Source organism: Thamnophis elegans, chromosome Z (genome assembly GCF_009769535.1).
Source record: "Thamnophis elegans isolate rThaEle1 chromosome Z, rThaEle1.pri, whole genome shotgun sequence".
In the NCBI taxonomy this organism is placed as follows: Eukaryota; Metazoa; Chordata; class Lepidosauria; order Squamata; family Colubridae; genus Thamnophis; species Thamnophis elegans.
Genome location: NC_045558.1, coordinates 111,899,644 through 111,918,195, shown reverse-complemented (window position 1 = coordinate 111,918,195; position 18,552 = coordinate 111,899,644). Strand labels below are relative to the sequence as shown.

Here is an 18,552-nt window from a genome sequence, read left to right as displayed (position 1 = left end):
TAAATTATTTTAATTTTATTTATATTTATATTTTTTCATTCTTTCTTTCTCTTAATAAAGTAATAAAAGTAGGAATGGATATTTGGAATGGAGGCAAATCCAACTTATCAAACAGGAGAACCATAGAATTCAAGATGTTATTTGCAAAAATCCTGCATCCCTAATTATTGTCAATTTAGTTTACCAATGCTAAATATGGATATTTGGTAGTTAGTGGAGGATTTTAGAAATAGTAATTAGATTTATTGTATTAGATATTGATATATTTTATGATGAAGGACCCTTAAACAATTATAGTCAAATGAAAATGGAGATATGATGATAGTGATATGTATGAATATTTGAGTTAAAATAGTTAAGTTAATATGAATTATGTTTGTTGACTGTTGAAGAGATGCACGAAAGTCTTTTTGTAACCAACTGATACACTTTCTATAGCATGTAAAGAAGGATGTAGTATTTGTTTTAAATTAAAAATTAAAAAAATATTTTAAAAAAGAGGTCAATTAGCTGTTTTCTTTGTCAAGTCTATACAAAGGAATCATCTCAAATTGACAGTTGGCACCTGGCTGAGAGTAGGTAAGTGTAATGTCCTTGGCTTGTGACCAGTCCTTAGTCCTCATGGATGTTTGACTGGCTGCAAGTCCTCAACATACGACTGACAGCCTGCAACCAAAGGTTTGCGCCTATTGGCTAAGACACGCCTGGCTGGAAGCAGGCTTTTTGCTGTGTTACTATTGGCTGCTCTGCTTGACAGCTCCATATGAATAGCTGTCAAGCCGAGCAAGGTACTGAACTGTTCTGTAGTTTTGAGGTTTTTCTATTTAAAATAAAAGCTGTTTTGTTTACCTCAGCAAGTCTGATGCCTCGTCCTTGGGTTCAGGCTTCAACAATAAAGTCCAACAGCATTCAAAGGGGGTGAGGATGTCAGACTTTGCCCTCTGATACCACATAGGGATTCCAGACTAATTCCCCATTTGACTACTCCCCCTGACTCAGCCAGTTTCTTGCCTACATTAACAGAGTGTATGTACCTTGTGTTTTCCAATACACCCTCAAACCTTCCAATGGTATGCTCAGGTTTTTTTTTCCATTTTCCAGCTATTTTTCCATTCATTCCAGTAAAAGCTGCAGAACTGTTGGATATAGAGAGGCAACCCAAATAGAATCTGCCTCTAGGTTTCTTCTTATGCTTGTATCTTACTCTGTACATTCCGTAAAATGTTTTGACTACTTTTTAATCTTTGCAATTTTTTATAAATTAGAATAAAAACACTGAAATATGAAAAAGGCTGAAATCTCTTTCTTGGCCATATGGGTTGCAAAAGTTTCCTCTGGAGAAGTGGCAGACAACACAGAGGAACAATCTCTCCTGATTAAAGGGAACAATGTATTGCTGAAAACAAAAATTAACAACAAACTGAGTCTGCATATACTGATTTTCTAAAACATATACCTCCATTGGAGTCTTTCTAAATTTTACTTAGAAAATTTATGTTTCTTCTCTCAGTGTTCTTATTGTTTCTATGGATTTCCTGTATTACTTAGTCTATTATAAGTATTTTATACGCCTCTATGTCATTATATCTCATTTTATGAGCTATGTTTTAGGTCTGCATTTAAAATGTACTCAAGCAGGCAAATGCACCCGAGAAAGGGGTGTGGCTTGGAATATAACAATAAGCTTTCATCTTGTTTGTTGATTGCTACCACTTGATTGCTACCATGAGTTTCTATGATATTATTGCAAATCATTAGGTTTATATGGGTTTATTTGAACTCTTTTTCTTCCTCTTCCCTTTTTATTTTTTCCAGAAAGTTTGACTTTTCAACTCTTGTGTTAATGATCAGAGCTTAAATGGACTTAACTAACACAGTCCTCAGCTGTTCTCCTAGCCGTGGTAGGCAGAATACAGGGTGGGATTTCTTAAAAGTTAGAGGTGAAGGAGACTTCCAAGTAATGAAACATAATTTGGGGATATCTTCTCACTTAATTACGATAATGTTTCACCTCCCACAATTTGGAGTGCTGGAATCACTGCAGCCTCAACTCTGATAACATTATTCTGAGATATTGTTATATTATGGGATAACTGCTACTATAGCTTTTGGAAATAGCAATAAAATAATGTTTAAAAGGTACACAGAAATCAGTTTTATTTCACTCTTCACAGTCCTGGTATCTAAAAGGGAGGCTGTCTACATTATTCTAGAAAATTATGTTGAAAGGAAAATTTCATCTGGTTCAGTTCTAAACTGGAACTAAAAATGGAGTCTAGAAGTTGATTGGAAAGGAGGTCCATTTATTGCCTTCTGGATTCCTATGGAGTCATGTAGGGGTCTGTTCTATAGGTGAAAAGGGAAATGCAAATCCTAAGTGTTTGTCTGAGGTAGTTTTGTCAACCTTTTGCTTGTTGTGTACCTGAATTGCGGGTTCCAGACATCCGCTTTCACATCTACCAGGGGAACAAAGTCCCCATTGTGGGCCAGGGGACCTTCTGGATAATATTCAAGATCTTTTGTGGCCAGATACCAGTGATGATTGACAACAGAGACTATAGAGCTACCTGGGCTAGACTGGTTCGAAGTGACCAGAATCAATGCCATATGAGATGAAAGCACTGAGGAATTCCTTGAGGAGTTTGAGGATGTCTTTGGCACCGGTCTAAGTAAGTATGAGGGGACTCCAATATCTTTTAACTTGGACCCCAATGTAGCCCCCATCAAGCTAAAACCCAGGAGAGTACCTTTCTCTCTCTGTCCTAAAATTAATTTGGAACTAGACAATAGCAATAGCAATAGCAGTAGACTTATATACCGCTTCATAGGCCTTTCAGGCCTCTCTAAGCGGTTTACAGAGAGTCAGCATATTGCCCCCAACAATCTGGGTCCTCATTTTACCCACCTCGGAAGGATGGAAGGCTGAGTCAACCCTGAGCCGGTGAGATTTGAACCGCTGACCTGCTGATCTAGCAGTAGCCTGCAGTGCTGCATTTAACCACTGCGCCACCTTGGACAAATTGATTGGTCAGGGAATTCTAGAGCTGGTAGATCACACACATTGGGAGACCTCTATACTTGACACCTGTCAAGCCTGATGGATTTGTCCGCATCTGCATGGATTACAAGTGCACGATAAACAAAGCTTTGCAGCAAAGTGCTTATTTTATACCCATTGTACAGCATTTACTGCACTCATTAGGCCCCGAAAAAGTTTTTGCAAAATTAGATATGGTGCAGGCATACCAGCAGTTGCCTGTAGATGGCACCATTTGGCACACAAGCCATCCTCAGCCAATACATGCCCAATGGAACTGAGGTACCCATTGCCTACTACTCACGAACATTGTCTGCTGCCGAGCGGAACTACAGTCAACTGAGCCATGAGGCTCTGGCTGCAGTCACCAGTGTGAAACGGTTCCACGAGTATATCTATGGCCGTGACTTTGAACTTATCACAGACCACAAACCATTGCTGGGATTGCTGTCTGGGGACTGGCCTACCCCTGCTTCTTTGTCCCTACAAATGACCAGATGGACAATTTTCTTGGTGGCCTACAGTTATAGCCTTGTCCATCGAGCTGGTTCTACCTTGGGACATGTCAACACCTTGAGTCGATGGCCATTGCCTGAACTGCTTACAAATACTACCCCCGAGATGCCAATCCTTCTCATTGGATATCTTGACGCTGGTCCTATCTCGTTTTGTGACATTACCCACCACTCAGCAAAATACTTTACATTTGGACAGGTTTTGAACTGGGTGTGGAGGGGGTAGCCCAAGGGGCCTGTGGGGTCTGAATTTAAAATGTTTATTGCAAATGTGATGGACTGTCAGTAATAAATGGTTGTTTACTGTGGGGGCCTGGGTCCTTGTTCCACCCAAATTGTGCATTGCAGTATTAGAGGCCTTGCACATAAGGGATCCTGGAATTGTCAGGATGAAATATTTGGCCAAAAGTTGTGTGTGGTGGCCTAACATGGGCAATTAGATAGAAGAATGGGTGGCTAACTGTACACCATGCCAGGAATGCCTGCTCCCCAGAAGCACCCGCTAAGGAGTGAGAGTGACCTCAAGGACCATGGTCTAGGGTGCACATAGATTTTGCTGGCCCTGTTCATGTCCACATCTTTACGGTAGTTGTGGACGCCTACTCAAAATGTATAGAAGTAGTCCTCATGACCTCTACCATGGCAGAAGTGGTCATCAAGGCACTACAGAGACTTTTCAACACTCATGGCCTTCCCAAAGTTTTTATCTCTGACAACCGGCCCCAATTTACGGCCATGCAATTCGAGACCTATTTAGCAGCACAGGAAATCAGACATGCCCTGGTTGATCCATTCCATCCGGATTTCAATGGTCAGGCGGAGAGAATGGTTAGATCTGCAAAATAAGCGCTATCCAGGATGGGCCCAGGAGATTGGCAAACATGGGTTGATCAATTCCTCTTCATACAGCACATCACCCCAAGTGCTACCACTGGTAGAAGCCTCTTATGAGTTTCTCTTTTAAAACTGTTTTATTTCATTTTCATTTTCATTTTATACAATCACTTATATACTGTGCATAAAAAAAAATCCACCATAAAAAACCAACATAACACTTCAATCCCCCATACACCCTTTCTTCTCCCCCTCCAACTTTCATTTCTCCCCTCCAACATTCCCCTCTTCTACTTCCCTTCCCCCTCAGACATCTCCCCTTCCCTCCATCTCACCCTCCTTACATTCCCCTCTCACTCCCTCTTTACTTCTCCCTCTTCTTTCCCTCTACTCCTCACTTTGGTGTATCTCTACAATTCATTAATCTATTCATTTTATATTTTGCACTAAAATTAAGAAAAATAAAAAAAGAGAAAATAAAAAAGAAAAAGAAAAAAAAAGAAAAGAGAGCAACAGTATACAAGTGCATTCTTATTGTTCTGAGAATTGAAACTGTATTTCCACCCTCCCCCCTCCCCCCGATAGACCCCCCTCCCTAACCCCCTTACGACTTCCCAGGTCCCATACCCGGCATAATTCTTTATCAAGCACTGGGGTATATTAAAACCAACTAACTTTAAAGTTAAAAGATAAAAGATAAAGGAAAAACAAAAAAAGAGAAATAGTAAAAAAAAAAAATTAAAAAGAAAAACAAGACACACACATAAAAAAGGAAAAACAGGAAAAATCAATAAACCCACTACATTAACACAGCTTCCCATCATCTTTAAATCTTAAACAATGTACCTCATTCCTAATTTCAGTTATTTTATTACTTGCAGGATTTCAAACTATATTGGAACCAAGTAAGTTAGTCAAATGGAATTCTCCAACTAAGGGCCTTATTACTTTATCTATATATCCAAACCTTTAATTTATCTCTTTTTTATCCAAATATCCAAACCTTTCTATAAAGCCATTAGACTCAAGTACTTCTTTCATTTTTCATTTCCAACACCTCCCATCCTGCCCTTACCCACATCCACATATAAATTTTATACCCTCCACCCTGCCTTTACCTGTGTCCACATATATATTTTATCCTCATCCATTGCTCCTCTCATATTTACTCCACCTTCCTGGAGACTCTCCGACTAATCTTTCTTAACCTTATATTCAAAAAGCAATTCATACAAAAATCAGCTTACATTCTGACTCAGAGTAATCTAATTGAACTTTTGCTACCCTTCCATCTCCCCCGCACCTCCCAACTCCGTTCGTCCCAAACCACAACTCAAGAAAATCACGATCTCCGCTCTCCTCGCCTGGAAAGATAATTCATGCGCAATTTAAGTTAGAGTTCAAACGAATCTTATATACAATATATGTCCAAAATCAGCAGCGCTTCTTTCAGTCTCCATATCTCATCATCGATATACAGCTTTGCCATTTTATACCAGACAGGAATCATGAAATTTTATTCCAACTAAAAATTTGAAAAGTATTTTAAAAGCATCGCTGGATCTTTATTCTTTACTCTTCTGCCCTTCCGGAAGAGGAAAGCAATGCCCTCCACTTTGTAGCCACGTGTCCCGCTGCTTATCTTCTCCTTCTCCTTGTCTCTCTCCAAGTCCGGATGAATCAGGAAGTCCTGCCTTCAAAATCTTGTAATAAAAATCTCGGGCTTCACAAACAGAATTAAGATGATGGTTTTGATTCTCAAATGTGACTGTAATGCCAGCTGGGACTTCCCATTTATATTGTATCTGAGAATTTCTGAGTTCTTCAGTTAAGAAACTGTAGTCTCTCCTTGCTCTTAATATTTGAGATGGTATTTCTTTAAAAACAATCAAGTCCTGTCCATCAATTCTCAGCCTCTTATTGTAAAGCTTCTGTATTATCACATTTCTGGATTCCCTTGTGGTGAAATATATAATTATATCCCTCGGAAGCTGTCGCTGTTTTGCTACACACGAGTTCTGGCGGTAAATTTTTTGAATCTGCCAATCAAAGTTAAGTCCCGGACTTCCCACCGAACGACTAAGAGCCTCAAAAAAGGTCTGTTTCAAATTCTCCTGTTCCTTTTCACGCAGTCCTCTAACTCTTATTGCAAACAGTCTTATTATAATTTATCATGACAAGTTGTTTTTGAGCATTTTCAATTTCCTGTTGTAACGTTTGAATTTTGGATGTCAAATTAGAGTTGGTTTCTTCCAAAAGTTCCAATTTATCCTCCATTCCGGCAATATAGTCTGTCATAACTGTCATAATTCCGATCATATCCTCCTTTGTTTGAGCAATTTTAGCATCAAATTTATCATATAAATCCGATATAAGTTATTGATTTCCTATCTGAAATTGTTAAGGGTTTCAAAAAGAAATTATTGCGTTAACAAATCTCCAGTAGAGGGCGTAGGAGGCAAGGGCAGCGACTTTATAGCAATTTCTTGAGATGTGTTATTAAGGAAGCGCTTCTGCTTCGATTTGGGAGCCATTCTAAAAAAATAAAAAAAATAAAAAACGAGCAATCAAACAAGCCAACAAACAAAGTCTCTGCTCCCCTCAGTTTTAGATGGAATACTATTTGTAGTCTTTTAACAGTTGATACGGAGAAGTCTTCAGGAGAGTAGGGCTGATTGAGTACGTCACATCAAATGCAAAAGCTATAAAATCGCCATCTTGTGATGCAGCTAAACAAAGAAGCCTTTTACAAAATTGAAGCTGGTATTTTGAATAATAATAGAAGAGATTTCTCAGGAATGGTCCCCGCTCGGATTGATTTTAAATAGCTTAGCTTTGTCCTGAGGGGGGGGGCAACCTGCCTAGAGCTGCAAAAAAAAAAGCAGCTGAGAAGAACTGGCTGGAGTAAAAGCTCAGCTATTGTTGAACCTCTTCTCCGTTCACAGCGAAGAAAAAAGCTGTGAATTACAAAGAGATCCTAACGACTGAACTTCTCCCTGCCCCTTTCTGCCAGAAAGGGGAGATATCTATAGATCTTATAAGATATACAGATCAGAACTCTGAGAGGAGCTCTGTTGAGCTCCCGTCGGCGACAGGCTCCTCCCCCAGAAGTCTTATGAGTTTCTAATGGGTCGCCAGATAATGTCCCACTTAGACCAGCTAACATCCCACTTAGGCCACCTATACCCAAACAACTCTGCCGCATCACCCCCAGATATGACCAGCAAAATAAGAAACTTTAGCATTGGGGATCAAGTTTATGCCCACAACTATGCTGGGGGAACTCTTTGGATTCCTGCTACAGTAATAGGCATCACTGTACCTTGCTCTAACCTTTTGGAGCTCGAGGATGGTCGAAATTGGAGATGGCACTTTGACCAACTCCATGGCTGCATCTCCAACTCCAGTCTTGGGCAACAAGAGGTAACCCCTGCAAGAGTTAGCCAAAGCCCTACCCAAAAGAAGCACGAAGTAACTCCTTCCACAGATAACTCAGCCCTGAAAGTACAGGGGCATTTACCTGTAATTGTTGAAGGCCTACAGCAAGTTCAGAGTAACCCAGCTCCAGGCTGCAACTGCAGCCTGTGAGAAGTTCCAGGAGCTTCCACCAGGAAAAAAACAGGTCCCACCAACTGAACTGCGCAGGTCTGGGTGAGCCACCAGAAAGCCCGCCTACCTGTGTGACTACATCACAAGTCGGTTGAGCCCATCTAAGAGGGGAGGGATGTTAGATACCAGAAACATTGGTAATGGTTTACACCAAGGTCCTCTGTTCTGGTGAAACAGAGATTTAATCTGATTGTTTGAAGGGTCTGACAGCTTCCTATAAAAGGGCTGCTGTCAGACTGAACCTTCGCTGGAGTGTACATAGTTGACTTGTGCTAATAAAGAGTTGTTTGTTACTCTGAAGCCTGGAGTGCCTTCATTCACCCAATCTACCATTTTCCAAAGTATTTCTTTCTTTTGGAAGGGGCGGGGATTTCCATAGTTAACACTAATGGCAATTTATTAGTAACACATTTGATAAAGGCATATATACAATATAAGAAAAGACAAGTTAGTTAGCCAAAGCAACAGTTCTACAAAACCCATATTGAAAGTAGTGCAGAGTTCACCCTAAATAGCCCTCAGTTTAATATCTTATAGTAGTTTACCATTAGCACCCCAATCTATTTATATTTATTACACAGGTCTGCGACTAAAAAGCTGTTTGATTATTTTCATCTAATTTCCATGTATTTTGGTGTGCTGAAAACAAATAAAAAATTGGGGAAAAAAACCTAGATGTCATGACGCGCTCTACATGGAGCTATCCTTGAAAAGCATTCGGAGACTGCAGCTAGTCCAGAATGCAGCTGCGCGAGCAATATTGGGTGTACCGAGGTACACCCACATTACACCTGTCCTCTGCAAGCTGCACTGGCTACCAATTGCTCTCCGGACGCAATTCAAGGTGTTGATTATTACCTTTAAAGCCATACATGGCTTAGGGCCAGCGTACCTCCGAGACCATCTACTGCCACATACCTCCCAGCGGCCAGTAAGATCCCACAGATTGGGCCTCCTTCAGGTGCTGGTTGCCAGACAGTGTTGGCTGGCTTGCCCCCGGAGGAGAGCCTTCTCTGTGTCTGCTCCGACTCTTTGGAATCAACTACCCCCAGAGATTGGGACCGTACCCACTCTCATGGCCTTCAGGAAAGCTGTTAAAACCTGGCTGTTCTGGCAGGCCTGGGGCTGTTGACATCATTGTTGAGGTCCAGCCCCGATTAGAATGAATGCCTGTAGATTTATGATTTTAAATTGCCTTTTTTTTCTTTTCTTTTTTTCTTTTTTTTCTCTTTCTTTTCTTCTTCTTTTGTAAGCCACCTGGAATCCTTCGGGATTGGGCGGCATATAAATTTTAATAATAAATAAATAAATGAGAGAGAGAGAGAGAGAGAGAGAGGGAGGGAGGGAGGGAGAGAGAGAGAGATAGAAATTTATTAGATTTATATGCCACCCTTCTCCCAAGGACTCAGGGCGGCGTACAACAATTAAAAGAAACACATGATATAAAAGTTAAAAAAAATTAAATGGAATATCCCAAACCCAATTAAAATTGACAATACATTAAAAAAATTCAAATTAAAATTAACAGTGATCAATACTGTATTGTGTTTTGTTCAGGCCAGGCTGGCTTGCTGGAAAAGCCAACTTTTTAGGGCGCATCAGAAGAACCGGAGGTAGGGGATTATACGAAGCTCCAGGGGCAGCTCATTCCAGAGGGAAGGCGCTCCCACAGAGAAGGCTCTCCCCCTGGGGGTCACTAGCCAACACTGTCTGGCTGACGGCACCCTGAGGAGGCCAACTCTGTGGGATCACACTGGAGGATGGGAGGCTACTGGTGGCAGTAGGTGATCTCGCAGGTACCCTGGGCCTAAGCCATGGAGCGCTTTAAAGGTTAGTATCTTGAATCGCACGCGGAAGACAACCGGCAACCAGTGCAGGTCACCTAAAAGGGGTGTAACATGGGAGCACCTAGGTGCCCCCATGATAACCTGCACAGCCACATTCTGGACCAGTTGAAGCTTCTGGGTGCTCTTCAAGGGCAGCCCCATGTAAAGAGCGTTAGAGTAGTCCAGGCGAGAAAGGACGAGGGCATGAGTGACTGTGCACAGAGCATCCCGATCCAGGAAGGGGCGCAACTGACATACCAGGCGAACCTGGTAAAGCCCCCCCTAGTCACAGCCATCAGGTGTTCTTCTAAACTATGCCACGTATCCAGGAGGACGCCCAGATTGCGGGCCCTTTCTGAGGGGGCTAAACTTTCTCCCCCTATCATCAAAGATGGAACAAGATGCAGAAATTGGGATGATGGAAACCACAGCCACTCTGCCTTGGAGGGATTGAGCTTGAGCCTGTTCCCCCCCATCCAGATCTGCACAGCCTCCAGGCATCAGGACATCATGTCGAGGGTCTCGTTTGGGTGGTCTGGGTTGGAGATGAAAAGTTGGGTATCATCAGCATATTGATGATACCATACCCCAAAACCATGAACGATCTCACCCAGTGGTTTCATATATATGTTGAACAGGAGCGTGAGAGAACCGACCCCTGGGGCACCCCACAAGTGACGTGCCTCGGGGTCGATCCTTGCCCTCCAGTCAACACAAACTGCAACTGATCTGACAGGTAGGAGGAAAACCACCATAAAACGGTGCCCCCCACTCCCAACCCCCCCGAGTCGTTGCAGTAGGATACCATGGTCGATGGTATCGAAAGCCCCTGAGAGGGCTAATAGGACCAGGACAGAGGAGCAGCCCCTGTCCCTGGCCCGCCAGAGATCATTGACCAATGTGACCAATGCCGTCTCCATGGTGTATCCGGCCCTGAAACCCAACTGAAACGGATCCAGGTAGGCAGCTTCATCCAGGGACTGGGGAAGCTGACGTGCTACCGCACTCTCAACAACCTTTGCTACAAAGCGAAGGTTGGAGACCGGACGATAGTTGGCTAAAGAAGCTGGGTCCAGGGAAGGCTTCTTAAGGAGGGGCCTCACCACCGCCTCCTTCAAGGTGGTGGGAAAGAATCCCTCTCTCAATGAAGCATTGGTAATCGCCTGGAACCAGCCTCATGTCATCTCCTGGGCAGCCGAGATTAACCAAGAGGGACACAGGTCCAGCACACAAGTGGCAGCACTGAGTCTCCCTATAGTCCTGCCCATGCCCTCGGGGGTCACAGGATCAAACTCATCCCAGATGGTCTCCACAAGATTCATCCCTGTTGACTCGCCCGAATCTACTTGGTCAGAATCTAAGCCTGTCCAGATCTGAGCAATTTTATCCTGCAGATACTGAACAAATTCTTCAGCCCTACCCTGCAAGGGGTCTTTCCCAGTTCCTTGATTAAGTAAGGAATGGGTCACCCTAAACAGGGCGGCTGGGCAGTTATCTGTGGGCACGATAAGAGCGGAAAAATGTTGCTGTTTTGCCACTTCTATCGTCACTAAGTAGGATTTAATATGAATTCTTACTAGTGTTCAATCAGATTTGGACCGGCTGGCCCTCTAACCACTCTCTAGGCATCTTTTCCAGCGTTTCATCTCCCGGAGCTCCTTGGTAAACCAGGGGGCTACCCGGGATCGACATCGGGTCACAGGCTACAAAGGCACAACCCGATCCAAAGCCCCAGTGGCCGCCCTATCCCAGGTTTCCACTAGGGCTTCGGTCAAGTTGTGAGCAAGGGATTCAGGAAAAGTCTCAAGCTCCATCAGGAACCTTTCAGGGTCCATCAGGCGCCTGGGGCAGAACCATCTAGTCAGTTCCGCCTCCCTGCAGTGAGGGGTAGCAGTATGGAAGTCAAGCCAGATGAGGAAATGATCCAACCATGACAAGGGTTGGATAGAAATATCCCCTAAATCTAGATCATTCATCCACTGCCCAGAGACAAAAATCAGGTCGAGCTTGCGTCCCCCATTATGGGTGGGGTCTTGAATTAACTGAGTTAGGTCCATAGCTGTCATGGAAGCCATGAACTCCCAAGCTGACTCAGATGCCTCGCAAATGGAAGGCAGATTGAAATCTCCCAGGATCATAAGCCTGGGGAAATCAACCGCCAATCCAGCTAACATATCCAGCAGCTCCGGCAGGGCTGATGAAAAGTAGCAGGGAGACAGGTATGTAACAAAAAGGCCCACCTGAACTCCAAGGCCCCATTTCACAAAAAGGGACTCACACCCGCCTATCTGAGGCACAGTGACCTCCTGTGGTCTAAGACTTTCCCTAATAACCACAGCTGCCACCCCCGCCCCTGCCCTGGGCTCTCAGCTGGTGAAATGCCCGGAAGCCTGGTGGGCATAATTCACTAAGGGGAACACCCCCCTCATGGCCCAACCAGGTCTCCGTAATGCATGCCAGGTCTGCTCTACCCTCTTGTATGAGGTCATCAAAGAGGGGAGTCTTATGTACCACAGACATGGCATTAAGCAACACCAGCCAGAGACCACGGTCCTGTAATCCCGGGCACCCAGGGGTGTGAGAAGGATGATGAGGGTCGGAACGTGTGACCGCTCTTAAACAGCAGACCCGCGTCCCCTGAACATAATTTGGCCCTTGGCCCCCACCATATCTGCCTCTCCCACTAACAGTGGAGATGGTGAATCCCCCAATGGAATGGCTTAATGTCTCCCCCGGAATCCCAACCCTTCCCAGCACTCCCGAACCGTGCCCATTAGTTAGCTCTGGCCTGTGCCCTGGCAGACTCTCCCCCAAGCCTGTCTGAGCAATCCGTATCAACCCCCACACCCTCCCCTTAAAATTTGATTTAAAACCCCCTGTAAAAAACCCCTAAGGAATCTCTTCTTCGCATGCCACCTCTTAGGATTCCAAAATCCGTCATCAAGGAAGCGTCTTGATAGGCAAGAAGGCCATCCCCGGGAAAGGGGGAGTTCCCGAAGGGAATAAAGTTCTGTCGCAGTATAGCATAGAGGAGAGTGTGGCATCAACCAAATGGGATGACATCACAGGGAGATGAAACAAGGAGATGACATGTCCATGGGGGGCAGCCAACAGTGTTCAAGGGGGGTAGCGGGAAACTGCTGCTGGGCACACCCACGCCGGCTGCAGAGATCCCAAGCCGGGCGATCTGCCGCCGCTGCCACTGAGCATACCACACCGGCTTCAGAGACCCCACGCTGGGCGTTCCGATGACCACACCTATGCCAGCTGTGTTCAAGGGGGGTAGTGGGGAAGCTGGTGCTAAGCCCATCCACGCCGGCTGCAGAGATCCCAAGCTTGGCGTCCCTCCGCCACCAGTGAACACACCCACATCGGCAGCCACTGACGCTCTTCCTTCTCCTCTCACCGCCAGCTGCCCCCTTTCACTCACAATGTTCCGGCTATGAAGCAGCAAATCTCAGCTCAAGGGTATCCCCGAGGTCCCAGGAAGTTCTCATAGCTAGACCTGGAACCAACGATGGAATAGGGTACCCCTGCAAGCCCCCGAGAAGGATAATCATCTCCCCGAAGCTCACCTCAAACATGACAGGACACCATCTTGGGCATGCACATAGCGGAGAGAGAGAGAGACAGAGAAAGAGAGAGAGAGAGAGAGAGAAAGAGAGACCTAGCCAAGGTCAGGCTCTTCCCCTGGTTGTGGCATGCAGAATAGAAGGTTAGATATTTTAAAAGATAATCACAAAGGATTAAATATGTGTCAGAGATTTCTTCTCATTTGACAGTCTTTCACCTCTCACAATTTACACTGCTGCCCTCATTCTGTTAATAATCTGAAATATTATTGCATGTGATATGATAACTGGTCTTGGAGGAAGCTATTGGGTTCTTAATGGCCAATTATATTAATGAGCATACATGTCTGTTTTATTTATATTTGCTAATTGTGTAAATAAACACACAGAAGTCATTTTTATTTTGGTGCACAAGTCTCTTGAGAGAAATAAAACAAAATTAATAAACATTCAAAGAGAAATATCTATGACTACAGAGAGATGTTTCACTACATGAAAATTAGTAGGATAGCATTGACAGTGGTCGAGAGAGATTTGGAGAGATTTCTGTGTAGACTTTAAAAAATGAGTTAACTAAATATTTAACATTGGTACCATTTCTATATGATAATTATGAAGAATAAAAAATTGTTATAATCAGCAGAAATTTGGAGAAAACCTTCAGGCATGAACTGATCACTAATAAAAGTATCAGTGTTGACAAAGTTATCTCATCATCTATCTGTACATCAGTAAAAAAAATGCATGGTAAGATTCCTATATCTCTTTTTATTTCTCTGGTTTTAAACAAGTTAAATATTATCACTGAAAATGTGTTTGGCATTTGACATTTGAAAAAAAAAATGCTGAGATGTCAAAGTTCAAAGGTATAATAGGTTGTGTCTCATTTTCTGTCAAAACTCCACTATGGACATTATTGTTTTGTATAGAGTGCGATACTGCCTTTTCAAGTGGAATGTTCATTTCCTTCTGATTGCTGGATATGGGGAATTATTAATTTATTGTACCAATATTTGATGCTTTTGATTATATTTCAAAATAGTACAATTGTCTCTTTATCACCAAGTGAATACCAACATTTTTATTTAGCAATATGTCATTAAACAAATGTGTATTAATTTTATATATTCCTTTCAAGGGTTTTTATCAGTGGTGAAATTATTTTTTTTATTACTGGTTCTGTGGGTTTCCTTGGTGAGCATGGCAGGGGGAGGATACTGCAAAATCACCATTCCAACCCCTAGTTGGGGCTAGCCAGAGGTGGCATTTGCCAGTTCTCTACTCAAAATTTCCACTATTGGTTCTCCAGGACCTGCCAGAACCTGCTGGATTTCACCCCTCGTTTTTATTCTGTTATTTTAGCCCAATATGTGTTAGAGAGAATACCCCCCGCCCCCCAAAAAGCCCACCACCATCACTTACATAAATGCTCATTTGTGAAATTATAATTTTACAAGGAGCAATGTCTGCTCTTTCCAAGTAACATACATAGCAAATTGTGTTTATATTTATTGGTAAAATTTACATTGCCTTTCTTCTAGAAGCACGAAGCACCATAGATATTTTTCCCATTTTCCAACACTACCACAATCCTGGTGTGCAGAGACATTACAATGGGCCAAATTATTCTGAGTAAACTTTCATTTATGAAAATAGACTTGAACCAGTGTTGTTCTACTTCCTAGCCAATGCTTTTGATAACTACATGAGATAATACAACTGAAAAGAGGATGGAAGGAAAAATGTGAGGTTGGTAGTTGGTCCTATAGCTCAGGTGGGCAAAAATTGAAAAAAAAAATTATTTTTATCCTCATTCTACATCCCTGTTTTCTGTGTTCTAATTCTCTTTTCATTCTCCCCATGCTTTATGTTTCCTAATGTTTTCATATCTCAACACATATCAAAATGCCACCTCCAAAAGTTTATCTACCTGAATTTCCCTCCTTTCTTTCTTTGCAGTTATGCCAGCTGGTCATAAATAAAACATGGAGAACCAAACCACAGTGCCTTATTTTCTGCTTCTGGAATTGTCAAAAAATCGACATCTGCAGATTTTGCATTTCTTCTTCTTCTTTCTGTTATATGTGGCAACAGTTATAGCAAATCTTCTCATCATCTCTGCAGTGGCTATTGACCATCGACTGCACAGCCCCATGTACTTCTTTCTCATGAATTTGAGTCTGCAGGATCTGGGTATTGTTTCCGTCATTGTCCCCAAATCCATGATCAATTCTCTCATGAACACAAGACACATCTCATACTTTGGTTGTGTTACTCAATACTTTCTCTTTCTCTTCTTTGAAATTTGTGATTTCTTTCTCCTGACAGTTATGGCATATGATCAGTATGTTGCCATTTGCCATCCACTACACTATGAGTTGGTGATGAATTGGAAATACTGTACTGAAATAATAATTCTAGTGTGGGTTTCAGGTCTCATCTGTGGAATGCTGCATACCACTGGCACTTTTTCCATCCTTTTTTGTTCTAATGTGGTCAACCAATTCTTCTGTGATATTCCACAATTGCTGAATCTACCCTGTTCTGGCATACATCTGTTTGAATTCGGAATTGTTGTGGCCAGTTTCATTGCTGCACTAGGTTGTTTTACTTTTATAGTTGTATCTTATGCAATGATCTTCAAGACAGTGTTAAGAATCCCTTCTGAAAAAGGAAGGCAAAAAGCCTTATCCACTTGTATTCCCCATCTTACTGTCGTTTCTATATTATTATTAAGTGGATGTTTTGCCTGTCTGAGACCTTCCTCTAACACTTCGTCATACTTAGATTTTGGGTTGACTGTTCTGTATGCCCTCCTTCCTCCTCTGTTCAATCCAATCATTTATAGCATGAGAAATAAAAATATCAAAATTTTCCTTTGTCATCTATGGAGATTTTGACAGATTCTTTTAATGATGTTTTTATTCTGTTCACCATTCCCCCCCCCAAAAAAAAAGTTTCTTCTCTGAATAAAAGCAGAAAGTTGTTGAAACTACATGGCCTATTTTTCCATGTTCTTTTGGAATAAAATGGCTTCCCTTACAATGTTTGCACATAATATGACTGGTATGGGATCAACCAATTCTTCTGTGAAATTCCACAATTGATGAATCTGGCATTAATCGACTTGAGTTTGGAATTCTTGTGGCCAATGTCATTGCTTCACTAGGCTGTTTTACTTTTATAATTGTACCTTATGCAGTGATATTCAAGACAGTGTTAAGAATCCCTTCTGAAAAAGGAAGGCAAAAAGTTTTATCTACTTGTATTCCCCATCTTACTGTAGTGTTTATGTTAGTATGTAGTGGATGCATTGCCTATCTGAGACCTTCTTCTAACACTCCATCTTACTTAGATATTGGATTGACTGTTCTGTATGCCCTTCTTCCACCCCTGTTCAATCCAATCATCTATAGCATGAGAAATAAGAATATCAAGCATGTCCTTTCTAAACTGTGGAGATTCTGACAATTTCTTTTGATATTTTTTATATTCTATTCATTATATTTTTTATTTTTTCCTCTCTTTTCATTTACTCATGTGAAAATACGATATAATGTGCTACTTGGAATGGAGGCAACGTTTAGCCAATGTCCTGCTTATATAATTACTGCTAATGTACTTTACAGATGCTAAATATGGATGTTTGGCAGCTCTGGCATCCTACACATTAATCATTCTTTATGTTTAGTGAAGTGAATATCAAAGTATAATGTGACTGAGGGAAACAGGTAGTAATAGCAATATCACTAATATTTATATACTGCCTTTTCAGTGCTTTACAGTCCTCTCTAAGGTTTTTAGACAGTCAGCATATTGACGCTAACAAACTGAATCTTCATTTTACCCACCTCAGAAATATGGAAGGCTGAGTCAACCTTGAGCCAGTGAAATCCGAACTGCCAAACTGCTGGCAGCCAGTCATCAGCAGAAGTAGCCTGCAGTAATGCATTCTATTCACTGTGCAACTGCAGCTCATAGTAAAATGCAGAAGCAAAATGCCGAGGCGGTTTAAATAGGTTATATTTTTCATGTGATTTCCTGTATGAAATGGCTCCCCTCTAATGCTGGTCCCTCTAATGCTTTAAGAAGAGACTGGACTCCTGCTTGAACAGGGGGTTGAACTAGAAGACCTTCAAGGTCCCTGCCAACTCTATTCTGATTGATTGATTTGTCCTTAATATGGCTAGCTAAAATTTCAGGGTTTCTAAAATAGATAGTCCTCTATAAGACTTCCCTCCTGGAATGGTCATTTCCTCAGAAATTTTGATATTTTGTTCCTTTCTGCCAGCCTCAAGTCTGGCAACTGCTTGGATAAATCACTATATTTTTCCTGGCAACATTTTTTTCTCAGAAGGGGTTTGCCATTGACTCATTTCAAAGTCTGGCAGAAAGGGACTGCCATTAAGAAGACGCATGATTCTACTAGAATATCAAAAAAGCTTTCAGGAGTTTTACAGTTTAATACAAAATGGAAAAGATAGGGCATGTTCTCTGGTTCAATAGTTGTGGAAGGGAACAAGGAAACCAAGGATGATATCTTATTGAAATGTCCTTGAGAAATACTGAATTTCATCCAAACATCTCTGCCACTACATTTACAATATACTATTCACCATGTACTTTGGGGCTCATTATAAATGCATTTGTAGGTACTTTTTGAATCCTAGGTGACATATGTAACTTACTTAGAGGAAAATGAGGGGCTTTCAGCTAAAGGGATGTAAAAATTTCTTATACATTGATAGTGCTCTATTGGATTTTGCAGTCTTGTTCTCTTGCTTTATCTGTGGATATTTCTCCTCTACATTATACAACTGTTCTAGTTATGATTTTGCACTGCTTTGCTAAATGAACTCAACTTTTTAGGAGGATGTGATTATTTCATTCTAATCCATGAACCTCCTATTTTCCTTTTGTGTGGAGAAAAGGAATGATTCCATATCTCTTTAAGTATCTTCCTAATTTGTAATGCCACTTGCATCTGAGGATGTTTGTCTGTGTAAGCCTTGGTTTTGTAAAAAAGCCAGCATTGTATCAAGGGTAAAGATAAAGCAGATATTAGATTTCTGCAAATCTGTTTATGAACAATTTTCCCTATGTCTTCACCAGATTGTCGAAGTCATGAAGAGATAATAGGAGAAATTGCTTGGGATGTT

The 18,552-nt window shown here is 42.0% G+C and overlaps 1 protein-coding gene across 1 annotated transcript; it reads left to right on the top strand.

Annotated features, from left to right (window-relative positions):
• The first annotated feature begins 15,378 nt into the window (after positions 1-15,378).
• Positions 15,379-16,861, top strand: LOC116521499 (olfactory receptor 14A16-like). The gene is made up of 2 exons (XM_032236166.1): positions 15,379-15,994; positions 16,563-16,861. The coding sequence occupies exons 1-2, from the start codon at positions 15,379-15,381 to the stop codon at positions 16,859-16,861; spliced, it is 915 nt and encodes a 304-aa protein (XP_032092057.1).
• Positions 16,862-18,552: the final 1,691 nt, after the last annotated feature.

Excerpts from the sequence above, each read along its gene's own strand:
- LOC116521499 (XM_032236166.1), top strand. The coding sequence starts at position 15,379 with ATGGAGAACCAAACCACAGTGCCTTATTTTCTGCTTCTGGAATTGTCA. Across the intron at positions 15,995-16,562 it reads CAGTTTCATTGCTGCACTAG|GCTGTTTTACTTTTATAATT; the intron begins GTTGTTTTACTT and ends TTGCTTCACTAG.